At 42.7% G+C, this 17,365-nt stretch overlaps 1 protein-coding gene and 1 non-coding gene across 2 annotated transcripts in view; one reads left to right on the top strand and one right to left on the bottom strand.

Moving 5' to 3' along the window:
* Positions 1–16,887, bottom strand: part of PSEN1 (presenilin 1) — a 49,293-nt gene extending 32,406 nt beyond the window's left edge. The window contains exons 1-2 of the mRNA XM_049770407.1: positions 16,868–16,887; positions 16,637–16,776 (exon numbers count right to left, since the gene is read on the bottom strand). Of these exons, the coding sequence (XP_049626364.1) occupies positions 16,637–16,723 (87 nt within the window). The 5' untranslated portion in view covers positions 16,724–16,776; positions 16,868–16,887. The remainder of the gene's footprint in view (positions 1–16,636; positions 16,777–16,867) is intronic.
* Positions 15,987–16,104, top strand: LOC126005506 (U5 spliceosomal RNA). The gene has a single exon (XR_007494559.1). It is a non-coding gene; the product is annotated as a U5 spliceosomal RNA (small nuclear RNA).
* Positions 16,888–17,365: the final 478 nt, after the last annotated feature.

Raw genomic sequence — 17,365 nt, 5'->3', positions numbered from 1 at the left:
ATGGTCAGGAGTTACTCCTGGCTCTCCACTCGAATTACTCCTGGTCTTGCTGGGGCGATACTATATGGGATGCAGAGGATCAAACCCAGGTTGGATCAGACAAGGCAAACACCCTACCTGCTGTACTACCACCCCAGCCCTTAATTTCCAATTTTGTATTCCTTTTAGTATGTAAATTTCAGTTCTTGTGAAGGGCAGAGTGAGTCCCAAGAGCAATTACAACATTAGTAAAAGTAACAACTACAATAAAATAGCAGGCACTCCTCTGGTTGACAAGAAAATAGAAGATATTAACAGTAAGTATAAATCAATGGTGCTAATAGTAAAACATCATCAGTTTGGAATGGAAAGGGTTTGCTTAGGATTATCATGTGAGAAGACACAACTCTTGTTGTTATTGTCTTGGGCCATACTGAGCTGTACTCAGGGCTTACTCCTGGCTATACACTCAGGGATCACTGCTGGTGCTGTTTGGGGAAGGGGCATATGAGGTACCTAGGAGTTGAATCTTTTCTTTTTTTTGGGGGGGAAGGGGGCCTCTGGTGTAATCTTTTTTTTTTTTGTTTTGTTTTGGTTTTTTGGGCCACACCCGTTTGACGCTCAGGAGTTACTCCTGGCTAAGTGCTCAGAAATTGCCCCTGGCTTGGGGGGACCATATGGGACCCCGGGGGATGGAACTGCTGTCCTTCCTTGGCTAGCGCTTGCAAGGCAGACACTTTACCTCTAGCGCCACCTCTCTGGCCCCATCCCGAGTAAGATTGCTAATAGATCCTCCCATTTCTGGGAGGAGTCTTGGAAGTTTATAAAAGGTTTTGCCTGGGCCTGGAGAGATAGCACAAGGGGCGTTTGCCTTGCAAGCAGCCAATCCTGGACCAAAGGTGATTGGTTCGAATCCCGGTGTCCCATATGGTCCCCCGTGCCTGCCAGGAGCTATTTCTGAGCAGAAAGCCAGGAGTAATCCCTGAACACCGCCGGGTGTGGCCCAAAAACAAAAACAAAAAAAAAGTTTTGCCTGAGGAGCAAAGAGGATTTACCTGGATGCAGAATGGGGGAGGAAGCAGAAGAGATGGCTGACAAAAGTTAAGTCGCAGGGCAAGCTGAGGAGAGCATGCGCAAATGGTTATGATAGGCCACACGTATGGTGGCCAGGGCATAAATAAAGATGATAGTTATCTCCTGAAGAAAACTGACTGCCTGTGAGTTTTATACCCGCCGCTCTCCTGAATCCAGATACCCACCCGTTGGAAGGATGTGCAGCCATGTGGTCCTGAGCTGGAGGAAAAAGGCCTCCATCACCATTCACCTCTATCCAAGCCCATCCAAAGGGCTTAATGCAACAGGGCTGTCACACCCGGTGGCACTCAGGGGTTACTCCTGGCAGGCTCCAGGGACCATATGGGATTCGGGAATCAAACCACCATGGTCTGTTCTGGGTTGGCCAAGTGCAAGGCAAATGCCCTACCACTGTGCTCTCTCACTCCCCTCCCCCTCTCTTCTTCTCCCTGTCCCTCTCTCCCCCTCTCCCCCCTCTCTCTCTCACCCCTAGAGGTTGAATCCGAGTCAGCTGCATGCAAGGCAAACACCCTACCTGCTGTGCTGTACTATGGTTCCTGCCCCAAGACACCACTCTTATATCTCATTTTTACTATAGTACCCAACAAAGTATTACCAGAGAATATTACTCATGACACATTAACAGTTTAACATGATTGAAATGTGTCAAACAAGTGCTGTGATAAGATACTTTTCTCATAGATGCCCAGGAGGGAACTGTGCCTCTAGCAAATGTGAAAACGGGTTTGAACCCAGCTCTACCTAACTGTAGAAACCAATCTTTTTATTTGTTTGGGGAGGTGATGGTTATCTCACATATGCAAGGCCAATATTCTCAACTGAGCACCCTACCCTCAAATTTCTTTTCTTTTCTTTTTTTTTTTAGATCAAAGTTCTTAACAGGGACCGAAGCAATAGTGCAGCAGTAGGGAGTTTGCTTTGCACACGGCTGACCCAGGACAGCTCACTACTAAACAGTGGGTTAGAGATGAAATCAAAAGATTTCTGGAAACAAATAAGAATAAAGATATGAATCATCAGAATATGTGGACACAACAAAAGCAGTATTGAGAGAAAATTTTACAACTTTGCAAGCACTCATCAGGAAAAAAAGACAAGACTACATAAATAACTTAATAGCACAGCTTAAAAAATTACAAAATGACCAACAATAAGAACCAAAAATAGACAGAAGGAAGGAAATAACAAGGCTCAGAGTAAAAATTAATGAAGTGGAAACCAAAAGAATAATCCAAAAGATCAATGAAAGCAAGAGTTGGTTCTTTGAAAAAAAAAAATCAATAGGGGCCGGGCAGTGGCGCTAAAGGTAAGGTGCCTGCCTTGCCTGCACTAGCCTTGGTAGCCTTGGACGGACCGCCGTTCGATCCCCCGGTGTCCCATATGGTCCCCCAAGCCAGGAGCAACTTCTGAGCACATAGCCAGGAGTAACCCCTGAACATTACCGGGTGTGGCCCAAAAACCAAAAAAAAAAAAAAAAATCAATAAACTCAGCAAAACTCATAAAGAAAGAGAAAAGAGACTCAGAGAGAAACCTAATTAGAAATGAAAAGGGGGAGGTTACTACAGATACCGCAGAAATTCAAAGTAATCAGAGATTACCATATATTCTTCTTGAGTATAAGCCAAGTGTTTCCGGCACAAAATTTGTGCTGAAAGCCAGAATTCGGCTTATACTCAGGTCATATAGGTTATTTGATTTGGTGCGTGCACACCGAATCACATGCAGTCTCCAGTCATCTTCTGCCTTCAGTCTGCTGGAGGGGGCGGTGCTTCAGCTCAGTCCACAAGACTCAGCCAAGCTGAAGAGATAGGTGGCTGAACTCAATGCCATTGAACTACTTACTTAATCCACAATATTCACTAGCACATTTACTTAAATGAAAAACCCATTTAAGGCAGTAAAGTTGTGCAAATAAATGTTTATAAATCCAGAGGCTGGAGAGATAGCATGAAGGTAAAGCGTTTGCCTTGCATGTAGAAGGCTCTGAGCATGGAGCCAGGAGTAACCCCCGAGCACTGCCAGGTGTGACTAACCCCCCCCCCCAAAAAAAAGAAAAAGAAAAAAAAATGTTTATTAATCCTGAATCCTTATAATCAGGGGTATTGGAGTACAAGAATTCAGGATTTTTTACTATTTATTTACAATGCTTTACTGTCTTAAATAGTTTATTCACTTTATTAAAGTTGCCATTAAATACTATGGGTTGGGGCCGGGAAGGTGGCGCTAGAGGTAAGGTGTCTGCCTTGCAAGCGCTAGCGTAGGACGGACCTCGGTTTGATCCCCCGGTGTCCCATATGGTCCCCCCAAGCCAGGGCGATTTCTGAGTGCATAGCCAGGAGTAACCCCTGAGCGTCAAACGGGTGTGGCCCAAAAACCAAAAAAAAAAAAAAAAGAAAAAAAAAAGAAAAAAAAATACTATGGGTTAATATGGTATGCTAATGGTATACAGTATATCAAACAATCATGTATAAATCTACTGATTCCTCAATTATTGTAACTGTTTTGGGTACATATTTTCTGGCGTATAAGATCACCCCCTACTTTTCCTGTTACAATATAGGGTTTGGGCTATATTCGCCGTATAAGACTACCTCTCTTTTAATGCACATCAAATGGAAATTAAAAAACATAAGACAAAAAGAGTAGGGGCCAGAGAGATAGCACGCATTTACCTTGAAGCAGCTGACCCAGGACCTAAGGTGGTTGGTTCGAATTCCGAAGTCCCATATGGTCCCCCCCGTGCCTGCCAGGAGCTATTTCTGAGCAATTAGCCAGGAGCAACCCCTGAGCACTGCCAGGTGTGGGCCAAAAACCAAAAATCAAAAAAAAAAAAAAAAAGAGAGAGAGAGAAAAAGAGTAGAACCCTCAAAGGTTAATAGTATATCTTTAATAAAGCTAGACTTTGAAGTGCCAACAATCATTTTACATTTGTCATTTCTAATGAGTGACTGTGATTTTTAAATTGTGATCTACATTGAGAGCAGGGAGAGAGGGCTTCTCCAAGAGCAGCTGGCTGGAGTGCAGGGATTAAAAGGACAGCTAGAGGGAGACAGAGTGCCTCCTGTGTCCCATAAAAACTGAGAAGGGGGGCTGGAGTGGTGGTGCAAGGGGTAAGGTGTCTGCCTTGTCCATGCTAGCCTAGGACAGATGGTGGTTCGATCCTCTGGCGTCCCATATGGCCCCGAAAGTCAGAAGCGATTTCTGAGAGCATAGCCAGGAGTAACCCTTGAGTGTCACTGGGTGTGGCCCCAAAACAAAAAAAAAATTAATAAAAGTTTAAAAAAATTAGGGGGGGTTGGTTTATACTCGGGTTTGGCTTATACTCAAGTATATACGGTACTTTGAGAAACTTTATGCCACAAAACATGAGAAAAACTGGAAGAAAAGAATAAATTCTTGGACAGTTATAACCTCGAAAGGTTGAACAAAGAGAATCTGGAATATCTGAACAGACCTATCACTATTGGGGAAATTGAAATGGTAATCAAAAGGCTTCCCAAAAACAAAAGCCCAGGCCCAGATGGATTCATTACTGAATTCTTTCAAACTTTTAAAGAGGGCCTATTGCCAAGCTATTTCAAGCTCTGCCAGAAACATTCCCAAAGTTTTTATAAAGCTAACATCACCCTGACATCAAAGCAGAGATGCCACCAAAAAAGAGAACTATAGGCCAATAATATCGTTGATGAACATAGATGCAAAGATCCTCAACAAAATTCTAACAAATAGGATCCAATGGCTCATCAAGAAAGTCAGACACCATGACCAAATAGGAGGTGCATGGATGGTTTAACATACACAAGTCAATCAACATAATATACCATTATCAAGAAAAGGAAAAATAAAAATCATATGACCATATCAACAGATGCAGAGAAAGCATTTGACAATATCCAACTCCTATTCATGATAAAAACTCAACAATATGGGAATAGAAGGAACTTTTCTCAATACAGTCAAGGCCTTTTTTTTTTTTTTTTTTTTGGTTTTTCAGGCCACAACTGTTTGATGCTCAGGGGTTACTCCTGGCTAAGCACTCAGAAACTGCCCCTGGCTTGGGGGGACCATATGGGATGCCGGGGGATCGAAGGTCGTGATCTTTCCTTGGCTTGCAAGGCAGACACCTTACCTCTAGCGCCACCTCGCCGGCCCCAGTCAAGGCCATTTTACCACAAGCCTATGGCCAATATTATACTCAATGGAAAAACTAAAAACCTTTCCTCTAAGATCTGGCATAAGAAAAAGTTGCCCCCTCTTGAGTCCTCTGTTCAACATAGATTGGAAGTACTTGCAATAGCAATCAGGCAAAAAAAAGATATCAAGGGCATCCAGACAGGAAAGGAGAAAGTCAAGACCTCTCTTTTTGTAATGTCGTGATACTACATTTAGAAAATCCTAAAGACTCTATCAAAAAGCTTCTACAAACAATAGATTTGTATTGAAGTGACAGGCTACAAAATGAACACATGAAAATCCATGGCATTTTTATACATAAATAATGAAAGAGAAGAAAGAGACATTGCTAAACAATGCCATTCACAATTATGCCTCAGAAAATCAAGTACCTTGGAAGCTGGAGTGATAGCACAGTGGTAGAGCGCTTGCCTTGCACGTGGCCAACCCAGGATGGATCTGGGTTTAATCCCAAGCATCCCATATGGTCACCAGAGCCTGTCAGGAGTGATTTCCGAGCACAGAATCAGGCATCTCCCCTGACTGACAGCAGATGTGGCTCAAGCCCCCCCAAAAGGGGGGTAAAAAAGAAAATCAAGTATCTTAAAGTCAACTTAACTAAAGAGGTGAAAGACCTATACAAAGAAAACTACAAAACATGGCTTCAAGAAATAAGAGGACACCAGGAAGTGGAAACACATACCCTGTTCATGGATCGGGAGGATTAACATCATAAATGGCAATACTCCCCGAAGTATTGTACAGATTAAATGCAATCCCTCTAAGGATACCCATGACATTTTTCAAAGTGAATCAGATACTCCTGAAATTTATTTGGAACAATAAATGTCCACAAACTGCCAAAGTAAGTCTAATAAAGAAGATGGGAGAAATCACTTTCCCCAACTTTATTTATTTATTTTGGTTTTTGGGTCATACCCGGCAGCGCTCAGGGGCTACTCTTGGCTCTATGATCAGAAATTGCCCCACCCCCGGGGGGGCCAGCGAGATAGCACGGAGGTAAGGTATTTGCCTTTCATGCAGAAGGATGGTGGTTCGAATCCAGGCATCCCATATGGTCCCCCGTGCCTGCCAGGGGCTATTTCTGAGCGTAGAGCCAGGAGTAACCCCTGAGCGCTGCTGAGTGTGACACAAAAACCAAAAACCAAAAACCAAAAAAATAAAAAAAAATAAAAAAAATAAAAGAAATCGCCCCCGGCAGGCTCAGGGTACCATATGGGATGCCGGGACTCAACATCCTTCTGCATGCAAGGCAAATGCCTTACCTCCATGCTATCTCTCAGGCCCAGTTTCCCCAACTTTAAATTGTACTATAAAGCAATAGTAATTAAAACAGCAAGGTATTGGAACAAAGAACCTCAGATGAATAAAACAGATTTGAGTATTCTGAGACTGACCACCAGGTATATAACCAAATAATCTTTTAATTGGGTGAAACTATTCACCCAACACCCATCTGATCAAGGGCCAATATCTAAGATATATAAGGTACTTGCAGAACAAGAAAAAAAATCTAATCCCTTGGGCCTGGAGAGATAGCACAGCGGCGTTTGCCTTGCAAGCAGCCGATACAGGACCAAAGGTGGTTGGTTCGAATCCAGTGTCCCATATGGTCCCCGGTGCCTGCCAGGAGCTATTTCTGAGCAGACAGCCAGGAGTAACCCCTGAGCACTGCCGGGTGTGACCCAAAAAAAAAAAATCTAATCCCATCAAAAAATGGGAAGTAGAAATGAACAGACATTTCCTCAAATAAGAAATACACTTGGCCAAAAGACATGTGAAAAAATGCCTCACATCACTAACAATCAGGGAGAAGCAAATCAAAAACAGTAAGGTATCATCATACCACAGAGAATGGCACACATCACAAAGAACAGAAGCAACAGATCCTTGTGTGTATGTGGGGTGGAGAAAGGAATTCTCATCTACTTCTAGTGGGAATGCCATCCAGCCTTTCTGGAAGACAATATAGATATTCCTTAAAAAACTGATCTAGCAATACCATTCCTAGGGGTATACCCTAGGAACACAAAAACACAATACAACAATACCCTCTGCACTCCTATGTTCACTGCAGTACTATTTACAATAACCAAAATCTGGAAGCAACCCAGATGAGTGGCTGAAGAAACTATGCTATATCTATACAATGGAATACTATGCAGCCTCAGGAAAAAAATGAAGCCATGACATATGCTTATATATGAGGTACATGGATATTATTATTATGCTGAGTGAAATAAGTCAAAGGGAGAGAGATAAACATAAAATAACACTCATCTGTGGGATATAAGCAAAATAAAATCCAGTGTAAGGATGATATCCAGGGGCTGGCAAGGTGGCACTAGACGTAAGGTGTCTGCCTTGCAAGCGCTAGCCAAGGAAAGATCGGGACTGCGGTTCAATCCCCCAGTGTCCCATATGGTCCCCCAAGCCAGGGACAATTTCTGAGCGCTTAGCCAGGAGTAAACCCCTGAGCATCAAACGGGTGTGGCCCGAAAAACCAAAATAAAAGGATGATATCCAGAGACAATAGAGATGAAGATTACAAGAACCAGGGGCTGAAGTGATAGCACAGCAGTAGGGTGTTCCCTGACATCCCATATGGTCTCCTGCGCCTACCAGGACTGATTCCTTAGTACAGAGTGAGTAGTAACCCCTGAACACCACTGGGTGTGGCCGTCTAAAAAATGGTGAACTTTATGTGGGAAAAAAAAATGCAAACAATCTTGTAACCATGCTGTTTAAAAAAAAACAAAAAAACCTCAAAAGATGATTTAACAACAGAAGAAATTCAAACTTGAAAATTATTTTAGGGACTGGGGAGATAGGTCAATAGGTTGGAGTACAAGCTTTGCATGCATTAAATCTGGACTTGATTCCCAGAGCAAAATGGTCTCCCGAAGATCACTGGGTGTGGCCTCCCAAACAAAACAAGTTATTTTATGGATATTATAGACTTGAGATCTTCCTCTAAGCTGTCAGGTCAAAGTACAGAGTTAGGCTTAGAGGAAGAGATTGAGATACTAGATAAGGGCATGATAAGGAAAGGAACAGGGAAGTGTCTAGAGCAAAGGGAACAAAAGAGAAGAGGAGTTGGCCTTACTAAGGCACTGGCCTTCTCTCCCCAACCCAGTTAGTCTGGAGGCTGGGAAGGAGCTTTTGGAAACCATGAGGAAGTATTTATGAAGACTTAAATCCTTATTTAAGGAATGGAAAGGAAATTATGCCAAAACACTGAAGCACAGAGGTAGAAATATAGAATTTAACAAGAAAAAAATGTTTGCTCAACTCAAGTCACAGAGTGGCCAAAGTGCAGAAGCAGCAGGAAATGACTATAAGGTAGGTAGGGAGTGGAGGACTGAAATACGCAACAAGGAGCAGACCTGTCTGTGGGTAAGGGCTGATGAACTAAGGGATGCTACTTCTGGTTTCTTAAAAGGAGTGAGTAGGTCATACCCAAAGAATGTTATGTTTCAGACAAATGATCAGCAACATAAATATAAATAACTTGGTGATTAAATGTTTCACAAGAATGGAAACACAAGTAATGAGTTATTTTTACATTTTTACATTGTCTTTGATGGCTGAAAAAGCACTTAATTTTTTTTTTTTTTGCATACCTCACTATGTACTCACTCTGAATCACTCCCAAATGGGATGCTGGGGATCGAGCCTGGGTCAACCATTTAAAAGGTAAGTGTCCTGTCCATTGTACTATCCCTTCATGCCCCTCACCCACCATTTACATTTTTATTCTCTTCATACATCAGGAGATTTTGATAAACACTTGAAAGGTAAAAGAAATAAAATAATTTTTCCCGGCAGCTTCCCAAGGACTCACACTTGATGCCCTGCATCCCACCCCTTCCTAAATCCCAAGAACTTGTCCTTGACCAAAAATTACATTTTAACTGTTGCAAACCTTGTAACTTGTGGTTATCTAAATCTTACAAATATGTAACTGAGCAAATGTCAAGTGTCACTACTTCCTGAAATGGACCACCCTACTGTAATTTTCCATTGTCTGAAAAGGCTTGTTAAATCTGGTTTGGGGCCCTCATCCTCTGTCTTCTGTTAGGCCACGTTGAGAGCCCCTACATATGCTTGTATTTTAAAAACCCCTTGCTTTTGCATGGTCCTTGCCTCTTGGAGTCATTAGAGGGGTGCATGTGGAATTCACACTGAAATAAAATTGTGTAAAATATCGGAGCCAGGAGCTGGAGCGGTGGCGCAAGCAGTAGGGTGTCTGCCTTGCACGCACTAACCTAGGATGGACCACAGTTTGATCCCCTGGTCTCCCAAGACAGGAGGGATTTCTGGGCACATTGCCAGGAGTAACCCCTAAGTGTCACCAGGTGTGGCCCAAAAACCAACCTCCCCCACAAATCAGAGCCAGAAAATAGCAGAGGCAAGAATTAAATTTAATAACTTTAGGCCAGTGCTTGCACTGCATTGGCTACCTTGGGTGTATTTGATCCTGGCAACCTATATGGACCCCGAGGCTGCCAGGAGTGATTCCTTTTTCTTTCTTTTTTGTTTTCTTGGGGCCACACTCAGCGGCACTGAGGGCTCTGCACTCAGAAATTGCTCCATAAATGATTCCTGAGCAGAGTTCAAGAGTAAGTCCTAAGCGCTTATCCCCACATCCTTCTCCCTACCACACACAAAAATAACATAAGTTCTTCACTATGAACCTTCAATATTACTGTGAAATATTTGTTACTCACTTTTTGGTCACAATAAAAATTATTAAAAAAAAAAAAAAGCGGGCCGGAGAGATAGCATGGAGGTAAGGCATTTGCCTTTCATGCAGAAGGTCATCGGTTTGAATCCCGGAGTCCCATATGGTCCCCCGTACCTGCCAGGAGCGATTTCTGAGCCTGGAGCCAGGAATAACCCCTGAGCACTGCCGGGTGTGACCCAAAAACCACACAAAAAAAAAAAGCAACATAAGTTCAATCATCTTTTTTTTTTTTTTTTTTTTTTTTTTTGGGCCACACCCGGTAACGCTCAGGGGTTACTCCTGGCTATGTGCTCAGAAGTTGCTCCTGGCTTGGGGGACCATATGGGACACCGGGGGATCGAACCGCGGTCCGTCCAAGGTTAGCGCAGGCAAGGCAGGCACTTTACCTTTAGCGCCACCGCCCGGCCCCAAGTTCAATCATCTTTCTCCAAATCTTAGACTCTTTTTAGGACACCTCAGTTATCTTAAAAAGCTGCATACATTGGGGCTGGAGAGATAGCACAGCAGTAGGGCATTTGCCTTGTAAGCAGCTGATCCAGGACAGATGGTGGTTCAAAAAAACCAGCATATGGTCCCCCCTGCCTGCCAGGAGCAATATCTGAGTGTAGAGCCAGAAGAAACCCCTGAGGACTGCAGGATATGACCCAAAAACAAACAAACAAACAAACAAAAAAGCTGCATACATCCCCAGACATACAATCAATTAATCTTTGATAAAGGGGCAAGAAACGCAAAATGGAGCAAGGAAAGCCTCTTCAACAAGTGGTGCTGGGACAACTGGTCAGCCACATGCAAAAAAGTGAACTCAGACCACCATCTAACACCATGCACAAAGGTCAAATCCAAATGAATTAAAGACCTTGATATCAGACCCGAAACCATAAGGTAAATAGAACGCATAGGTAAAATACTCCATGACATTAAGACTAAAGGCATCTTCAAGGAGGAAACATCACTCTCCAAACAAGTGGAAGAGGAGATAAACAGATGGAACTATATTAAGCTGAGAAGCTTCTGCACCTCACAGGATATAGGATACAAAAGCCACCCACAGAATGGGAGAAACTATTCAATACCCAATACCCATCAGATATACAAGGTACTCCAGGGTGGGGCTAGAGAGATAGCATTGAGGCAGGGCACTTGCCTTGTATCCAGGAAAGTGGTTCAAATTCCGGCATCCCATATGGTCTCTGACCCTGCCAGGAGTGATTTCTTTTTCTTTTTTTTTTTTTTTTTTTGGTTTTTGGGTCACACCCGGCGGTGCTCAGGGGTTACTCCTGGCTGTTTGCTCAGAAATAGCTCCTGGCAGTCACAGGGGACCATATGGGACACTGGGATTCGAACCAACCACCTTAGGTTCTGGATCGGCTGCTTGCAAGGCAAGCACCACTGTGCTATCTCTCCGGGCCCAGGAGTGATTTCTGAGCATAGAGTCAGGAGTAACCCCTGAGCGCTGCTGGTGTGACCCAAAACAAACCAACCAAAAACAAACAAACAAACAAAAAAGGATATACAAGGTACTGACAGAACTTAACAAAAGGAAGCTGCGTACAGTTTGACTAGGTCAATCCAACAAGGGGTTGGTTATAATATGCTCCATTACAGCATTCAACTGGATGTTCTGGTTTATAATGAACATTAACAGATTCCACCATGTCCTGTCTATCAACCTGATAAGGCCATACTAAAGGCATGTTTCTCTTACACAGGCTTTGGGAACAATTTTTAAAACTGGCTTTTTAAGTGTATTTAATTTCCCTTGACATAAAAATCTAACAGAGTTCTAAAGTCAATGACTATATATAAAAAGTAAATAATCTCTTGAAATTAGCTTCCTAATCTCTCAGGTTACCACTGTTATGTTCTCTGCAAACTCAAAGTCTGAGCATGTACTGTATTACAAACATAAATGCCTACTTCCCTCTTTCATACAAATGGCTACCCAATTAATATAGTCTTTCTTATACTTTGCTTTCTTTGCTTCACTATTACCTGATTTTTTTTACTTTTGGGGCCATACTTGTCTATGCTCAAGGCTAATTCCTGACTTGATGCCCAGGGGTCATTCGAAGTGGGGTAGTACCTCAATTTCTTTTTTCTTCTTCCCTTTTTTTGGGTTTTTGCGTCACACCCAGCAGCGCTCAGGGGTTACTCCTGGCTCTAGGCTCAGAAATTGATCCTAGCAGGCTCGGGGGACCATATGGGATGCCGGGATTTGAACCACCGTCCTTCTATAAGGCAAATGCCTTACCTCCATGCTATCTGGCTCAGTACCTCAATTTCTAATGTTCTATAACACATACAGAGTCATAAAAAAATTCATGTTTTATATATATATATATATATATATATATATATATATATATATATATATATTTTTTTTTTTTTTTTTGGTTTTTGGGCCACACCCGTTTGACGCTCAGGGATTACTCCTGGCTATGCGCTCAGAAATCGCCCCTGGCTTGGGGGGGACCATATGGGACACCGGGGGATCGAACCGCGGTCCGTCCTACGCTAGCGCTTGCAAGGCAGACACCTTACCTTTAGCGCCACCTTCCCGGCCCCTCATGTTATATTTTTTTTTTTTTTTTTTTTTTTTTTGGTTTTTGGGCCACACCCGTTTGACGCTCAGGGGTTACTCCTGGCTATGTGCTCAGAAATCGCCCCTGGCTTGGGTGGACCATATGGGACGCCGGGGGATCGAACCGAGGTCCTTCCTTGGCTAGCGCTTGCAAGGCAGACACCTTACCTCCAGCGCCACCTACCCGGCCCCCTCATGTTATATTTTTATCAAAAACTCTGTACATGGGGCCGGAGAGATAGCACAGCGGTGTTTGCCTTGCAAACAGCCGACCCAGGACCCAAGCTGGTTGGTTCAAATCCCGGAGTCCTATATGGTCCCCCGTGCCTGCCAGGAGCTATTTCTGAGCAGACAGCCAGGAGTAACCCCTGAGCACCCCTGGGTGTGGCCCCCCAAAAAACAAAAACAAAAAACAAAAAAACAACAACAAAAACTCCATACATATATTTCCATGCAACAACATTCAACATACTAGTTATACTTTACTGTGTCTATTTACCTTTTTAAAATGAATAAAAGGAAACCGTCAATGTTATAAGCTTTTCTAAATATTGTTTATATTTCTAGAATCAGAAATGTAAAGCAAAGCCTATATTGTAGGATAATGAGAAAAGTTGCTTAACTGAAGAATCTGCAAATTATATGAAAAATATGAAAATATTTAATTATTACTATTACTATTACTATTATTATATATTTGGGGGGAGGGGTTGGGTCACATCCAGTGGCGCTCAGGAGTTACTCCTGGCAGGCACAGGGTACCATATGGGATGCTGGGATTCAAACCACCGTCAGTCCTGGGTCAGCTGCATGCAAGGCAAACGCCCCATCGTTGTTCTATCTCTTTGGCTCCGAAAATATTTAATTATTTCAGCTGGCCACATCCAGCTGTGCTCAGGCTTACTACTGACTGTGTTCAAGGATCTCTCCTGTCATTGCTCTGGGGACTGTATTCAATGTTGTGAATCAAACCATGGTTGATGACATGCAAGGAAAACTTTAAACTTATCCCTGAAAGTATTAATCATAGAAAGTATCTGACAGAAGAGAGACTTTCATTCAACACTTGGGCAAGCTTTGTGAGATTCTTCAAATTTAGTCTTTGGTGTTTTTTTGTTTGTTTGGTTTTTTTTTTTTTGAGGGGAGAAGTTGGGTCATATCCAGATATATACAGGGCTTTGTCCTGGCAAGCTCCAGGGACCATAAGCAGTGTCAGGGATTGATTGAAGGTAGGTTGACAGCATGCTGTACTGTCTCTGGCCCCTAGATTTAGAGTCTTAACCATTACACTAATGCCAAGGCAGGCTGTAATTTCCCTGAAGAGTTCACTTAACTGGTGGGTGACATTTATGGGTTGATGTGTTAGGCTTAAAACTAGAATTTAGGGCCCGGAGAGATAGCACAGTGGCATTTGCCTTGTGAGCAGCCGATCCAGGACCAAAGGTGGTTGGTTCGAATCCCGGTGTCCCATATGGTCCCCCCCGTGCCTGCCAGGAGCTATTTCTGAGCAGACAGCCAGGAGTAACCCCTGAGCACCGCCGGGTGTGGCCCAAAAACCAAAAAAAAAAAAAAAAAAAAAAAAAACTAGAATTTAATAAACTGTTAATATCTATGTCAAAGATTCTGGCTTTCCCTTCATTGCAAAAGGAAGTATGATACTCTGAAGGCTAAGATTTTTAAGATTTTTTTCTCTTTACTCTGATTAGCAAGGAAAACAAATCACTTACTATGAACAGTTTAATAACACAATCAAAGGCTGTCTGAGATTATGGACACTAGGTTTAAATTTAGATCACTTCTTTCCCAGTGTCACAAGCTTAAAGGTTTGCTATCTTTAATTTTATAGGTTTTCTCACATTTTCAGAAAGTGACATACCATTTTGAGGTTAATAATAATAGTCTGTGATATGCTAACAACTTAATAAAGCTATTTGTATTTAATGTTCTGAATTCAGCAAAGAGTCCGAGATGACACATTTAGAAAAACCAGTTACATTTTAATGTAAATCTAGCACAGGAAAGTTACCAGGCTTGCATAAAATATCCAGCAATTGCTTTATATAGGAAACAGTACATATCCTTCAGGTATAAACTTTTAGGCTTCTTTGTTGGTTAACAAATGACATTCTAGAGACTGCAGCAATAATAAGGGTGTGTGACGCCTTGCATGTGGCCAACCAGGGTTCAATCCCTGGCATCCCAAGCCCACCAGGAATGATTCCTGAGCTCAGAACCAGGAGTAACACCCTGAGCACCTCCGATGTGGTCAAGTCATGTCACAAAACAAAACAAAAAGACTTTTTATTTTGAAAGAAAAAATGCTGCTAAGAGCCAGAAGAGATAGCTCATCAAAGAGCAGAGTGCAGGTTTATCTGCAAGAGACCAGGGTTCAGTTTAAAAATAATAGCTGGGAGCAGCCTCTCAAGCGTTTGGGCACTGCTTGGGTAATCCTACACCCAGACCCTCCAAGGAAATATGATCATTTTCCTGTCACTTTCCCTTTATTTCTCTCTTTTTTGTTTCTGGGCCACACCTGGTGATGCTCAGGGGTTACTCCTGACTATGCGCTCAGAAATCGCTCATGGCGTGGGGAACAATAGGAGACGTTGGGGGATCAAACTTCGGTCCGTCCTAAGTTAGTGCTTGCAAGGCAGACACCTTACTGCTAGACCTGCTGCTCCGGCCCCACCCTTTCTCTCTTTAAGCAAATAAAATGAGTCTCAAACTATGAGCCCTATCTATCCCAGACATCTGGAAATTATCAGAAAAGCACATTTCCGGGCCCGGAGAGATAGCACAGCGGCTTTGCCTTGCAAGCAGCCGATCCAGGACCAAAGGTGGTTGGTTCAAATCCCGGTGTCCCATATGGTCCCCCGTGCCTGCCAGGAGCTATTTCTGAGCAGACAGCCAGGAGTAACCCCTGAGCACCGCCGGGTGTGACCCAGAAACCAAAAAAAAAAAAAAAAAAAAAAGAAAAGCACATTTTCAAGGCCAGGTAGATCCCAGGCATCCAACATTGCTTGAAGTCATTCCTGAGCACTGAGCAAAGCGGGTGTGCCCCCCAAAAACAAACAAAAAAAGAAAGGCAAATTCTCTAGCTCATCTCAGACCTATAAAGTCAGAAACTTTGAGTTGAGCTGTATTAACAAAATATTTTGTTTTTGGTTTTTGGGTCACACCCTGCTGTTCTCAGGGTTACTCCTGGCTCTGTGCTCAGAAATCACTCCTGGCAGGCACAGGGGACCATATGGGATGCCAGAAATCGAACCACTGTCCTACTTTTCTCCTTTTTTTTTTGCAATAGCCTTAGGATATTTATTTTTTGTGCCACACGTGGCAGTACTCAGGAGTTAGTCCTGGCTCTGCACTCAAGAATCACATTTGGTTAACTCTGGTTTCTCTTCAGATCATATAAATCTTTCACCTTTTACTAAAGATTTCTGTGGAGAGAAACAAAACTAAGTTTTCAGTCAATCTTTTTTTTTGGTTTTTGGTCACACCTGGCAGCGCTCACGGGTTACTCATGGCTCTACACTCAGAAGTTGCTCCTGGCAGGTTTAGGGGACCATATGGGATGCTGGGATTCAAACCATTGTCCTTCTGCATTCAAGGCAAAAACCCTATCTCCAGGCTATCCCTCCAGCCCCATCAGTCAATTGTTTTTGAGGTTTCTTTAGAGTACTTTTACATTTAGTTTTCCACTTTCTGACAAAAAACTTGCTGAGTACTATCAGGCACTCGGTAGGTACTGTCAAAATTAAATGAGCTCAGTTAGGCTATAGAAAGGTAAAAGCAAGAGAAGTGAAATAAACAGCTGAAGAGGTTGGGGAAGCCTTGAATGGAGGAGGAACTTGCTGAAGCAGGGAAGATGTCTCAGCCACCACAAAGTTAGCCCTGCTCTGTCAGTTGAAGTTTAGCACAGGTACAAATGAAATAGTCGAGAATGCCTGCTCAGCCCTTCGGCCTCTCGTGGAGGTGTGGGTGATATTCACCGAATTTAGTCTGGCAAGAACAGTTGTAAAAGCTGATACTGTACCTGGCTACGTGCAGGATTGTTCGAGTGGTTGTCCTCGGACATCTGTGCATTCTGGAAGTAAGACAAAGGTGCGGGTAACTCTGTCATTGGAGCAACTGTATAGTAATACTTTTTCACAGAACACAAAGCCTCTTGGGGTTCTGAAAAGGAAAAAAAAAACCCAGTTCTCTGTGCATTACAATTGCAGCTTATTGTAAATACTTGCATAAATTACATTCAGGGGGAACAAACCTTTCTTTCATGTGTCCTCCTCCTGCCAAGCTTTCTAAAGGTTCTGCAGGCTGGTGTCACGTGCGGGTTTCCAGATTAGGTCTGAAAAAAGGATTTTACCAAATCACCTAAAGCTCATCAAATCCTGGCAAATCTATCATGTGAACGTTAAAAAAAAATTGCAGCCCAGAAAAATATTCAATTTACCATAAACTTATTGTTAGTTCCAAATACCCCCCCCTTTGGTATTTTGGTGTCAAAGACAGAATCCAAAGTCTTACACATACAAAGCATTTGCTCTACCACAGAGTTACAATGAATCAATTCAGATTTTGAGCGAAGGTAACTAGATGAACTTAAAGAAAGGATGTTCATAACCTTTTTTTTTTTTTTTTTTATATTGATATACCACAGTTTGTTTCTCTAGTCACCTAGTGATGGATATCTTGGTTGCTTCTGAATTTTGGAAATTATGACTGAAACTACTATAGAAATTTTGTTCAAGTTTTTACGTGGATT

Source organism: Suncus etruscus, chromosome 3 (assembly GCF_024139225.1).
Source record: "Suncus etruscus isolate mSunEtr1 chromosome 3, mSunEtr1.pri.cur, whole genome shotgun sequence".
In the NCBI taxonomy this organism is placed as follows: Eukaryota; Metazoa; Chordata; class Mammalia; order Eulipotyphla; family Soricidae; genus Suncus; species Suncus etruscus.
This window is presented reverse-complemented; position numbering and strand designations above follow the sequence as displayed.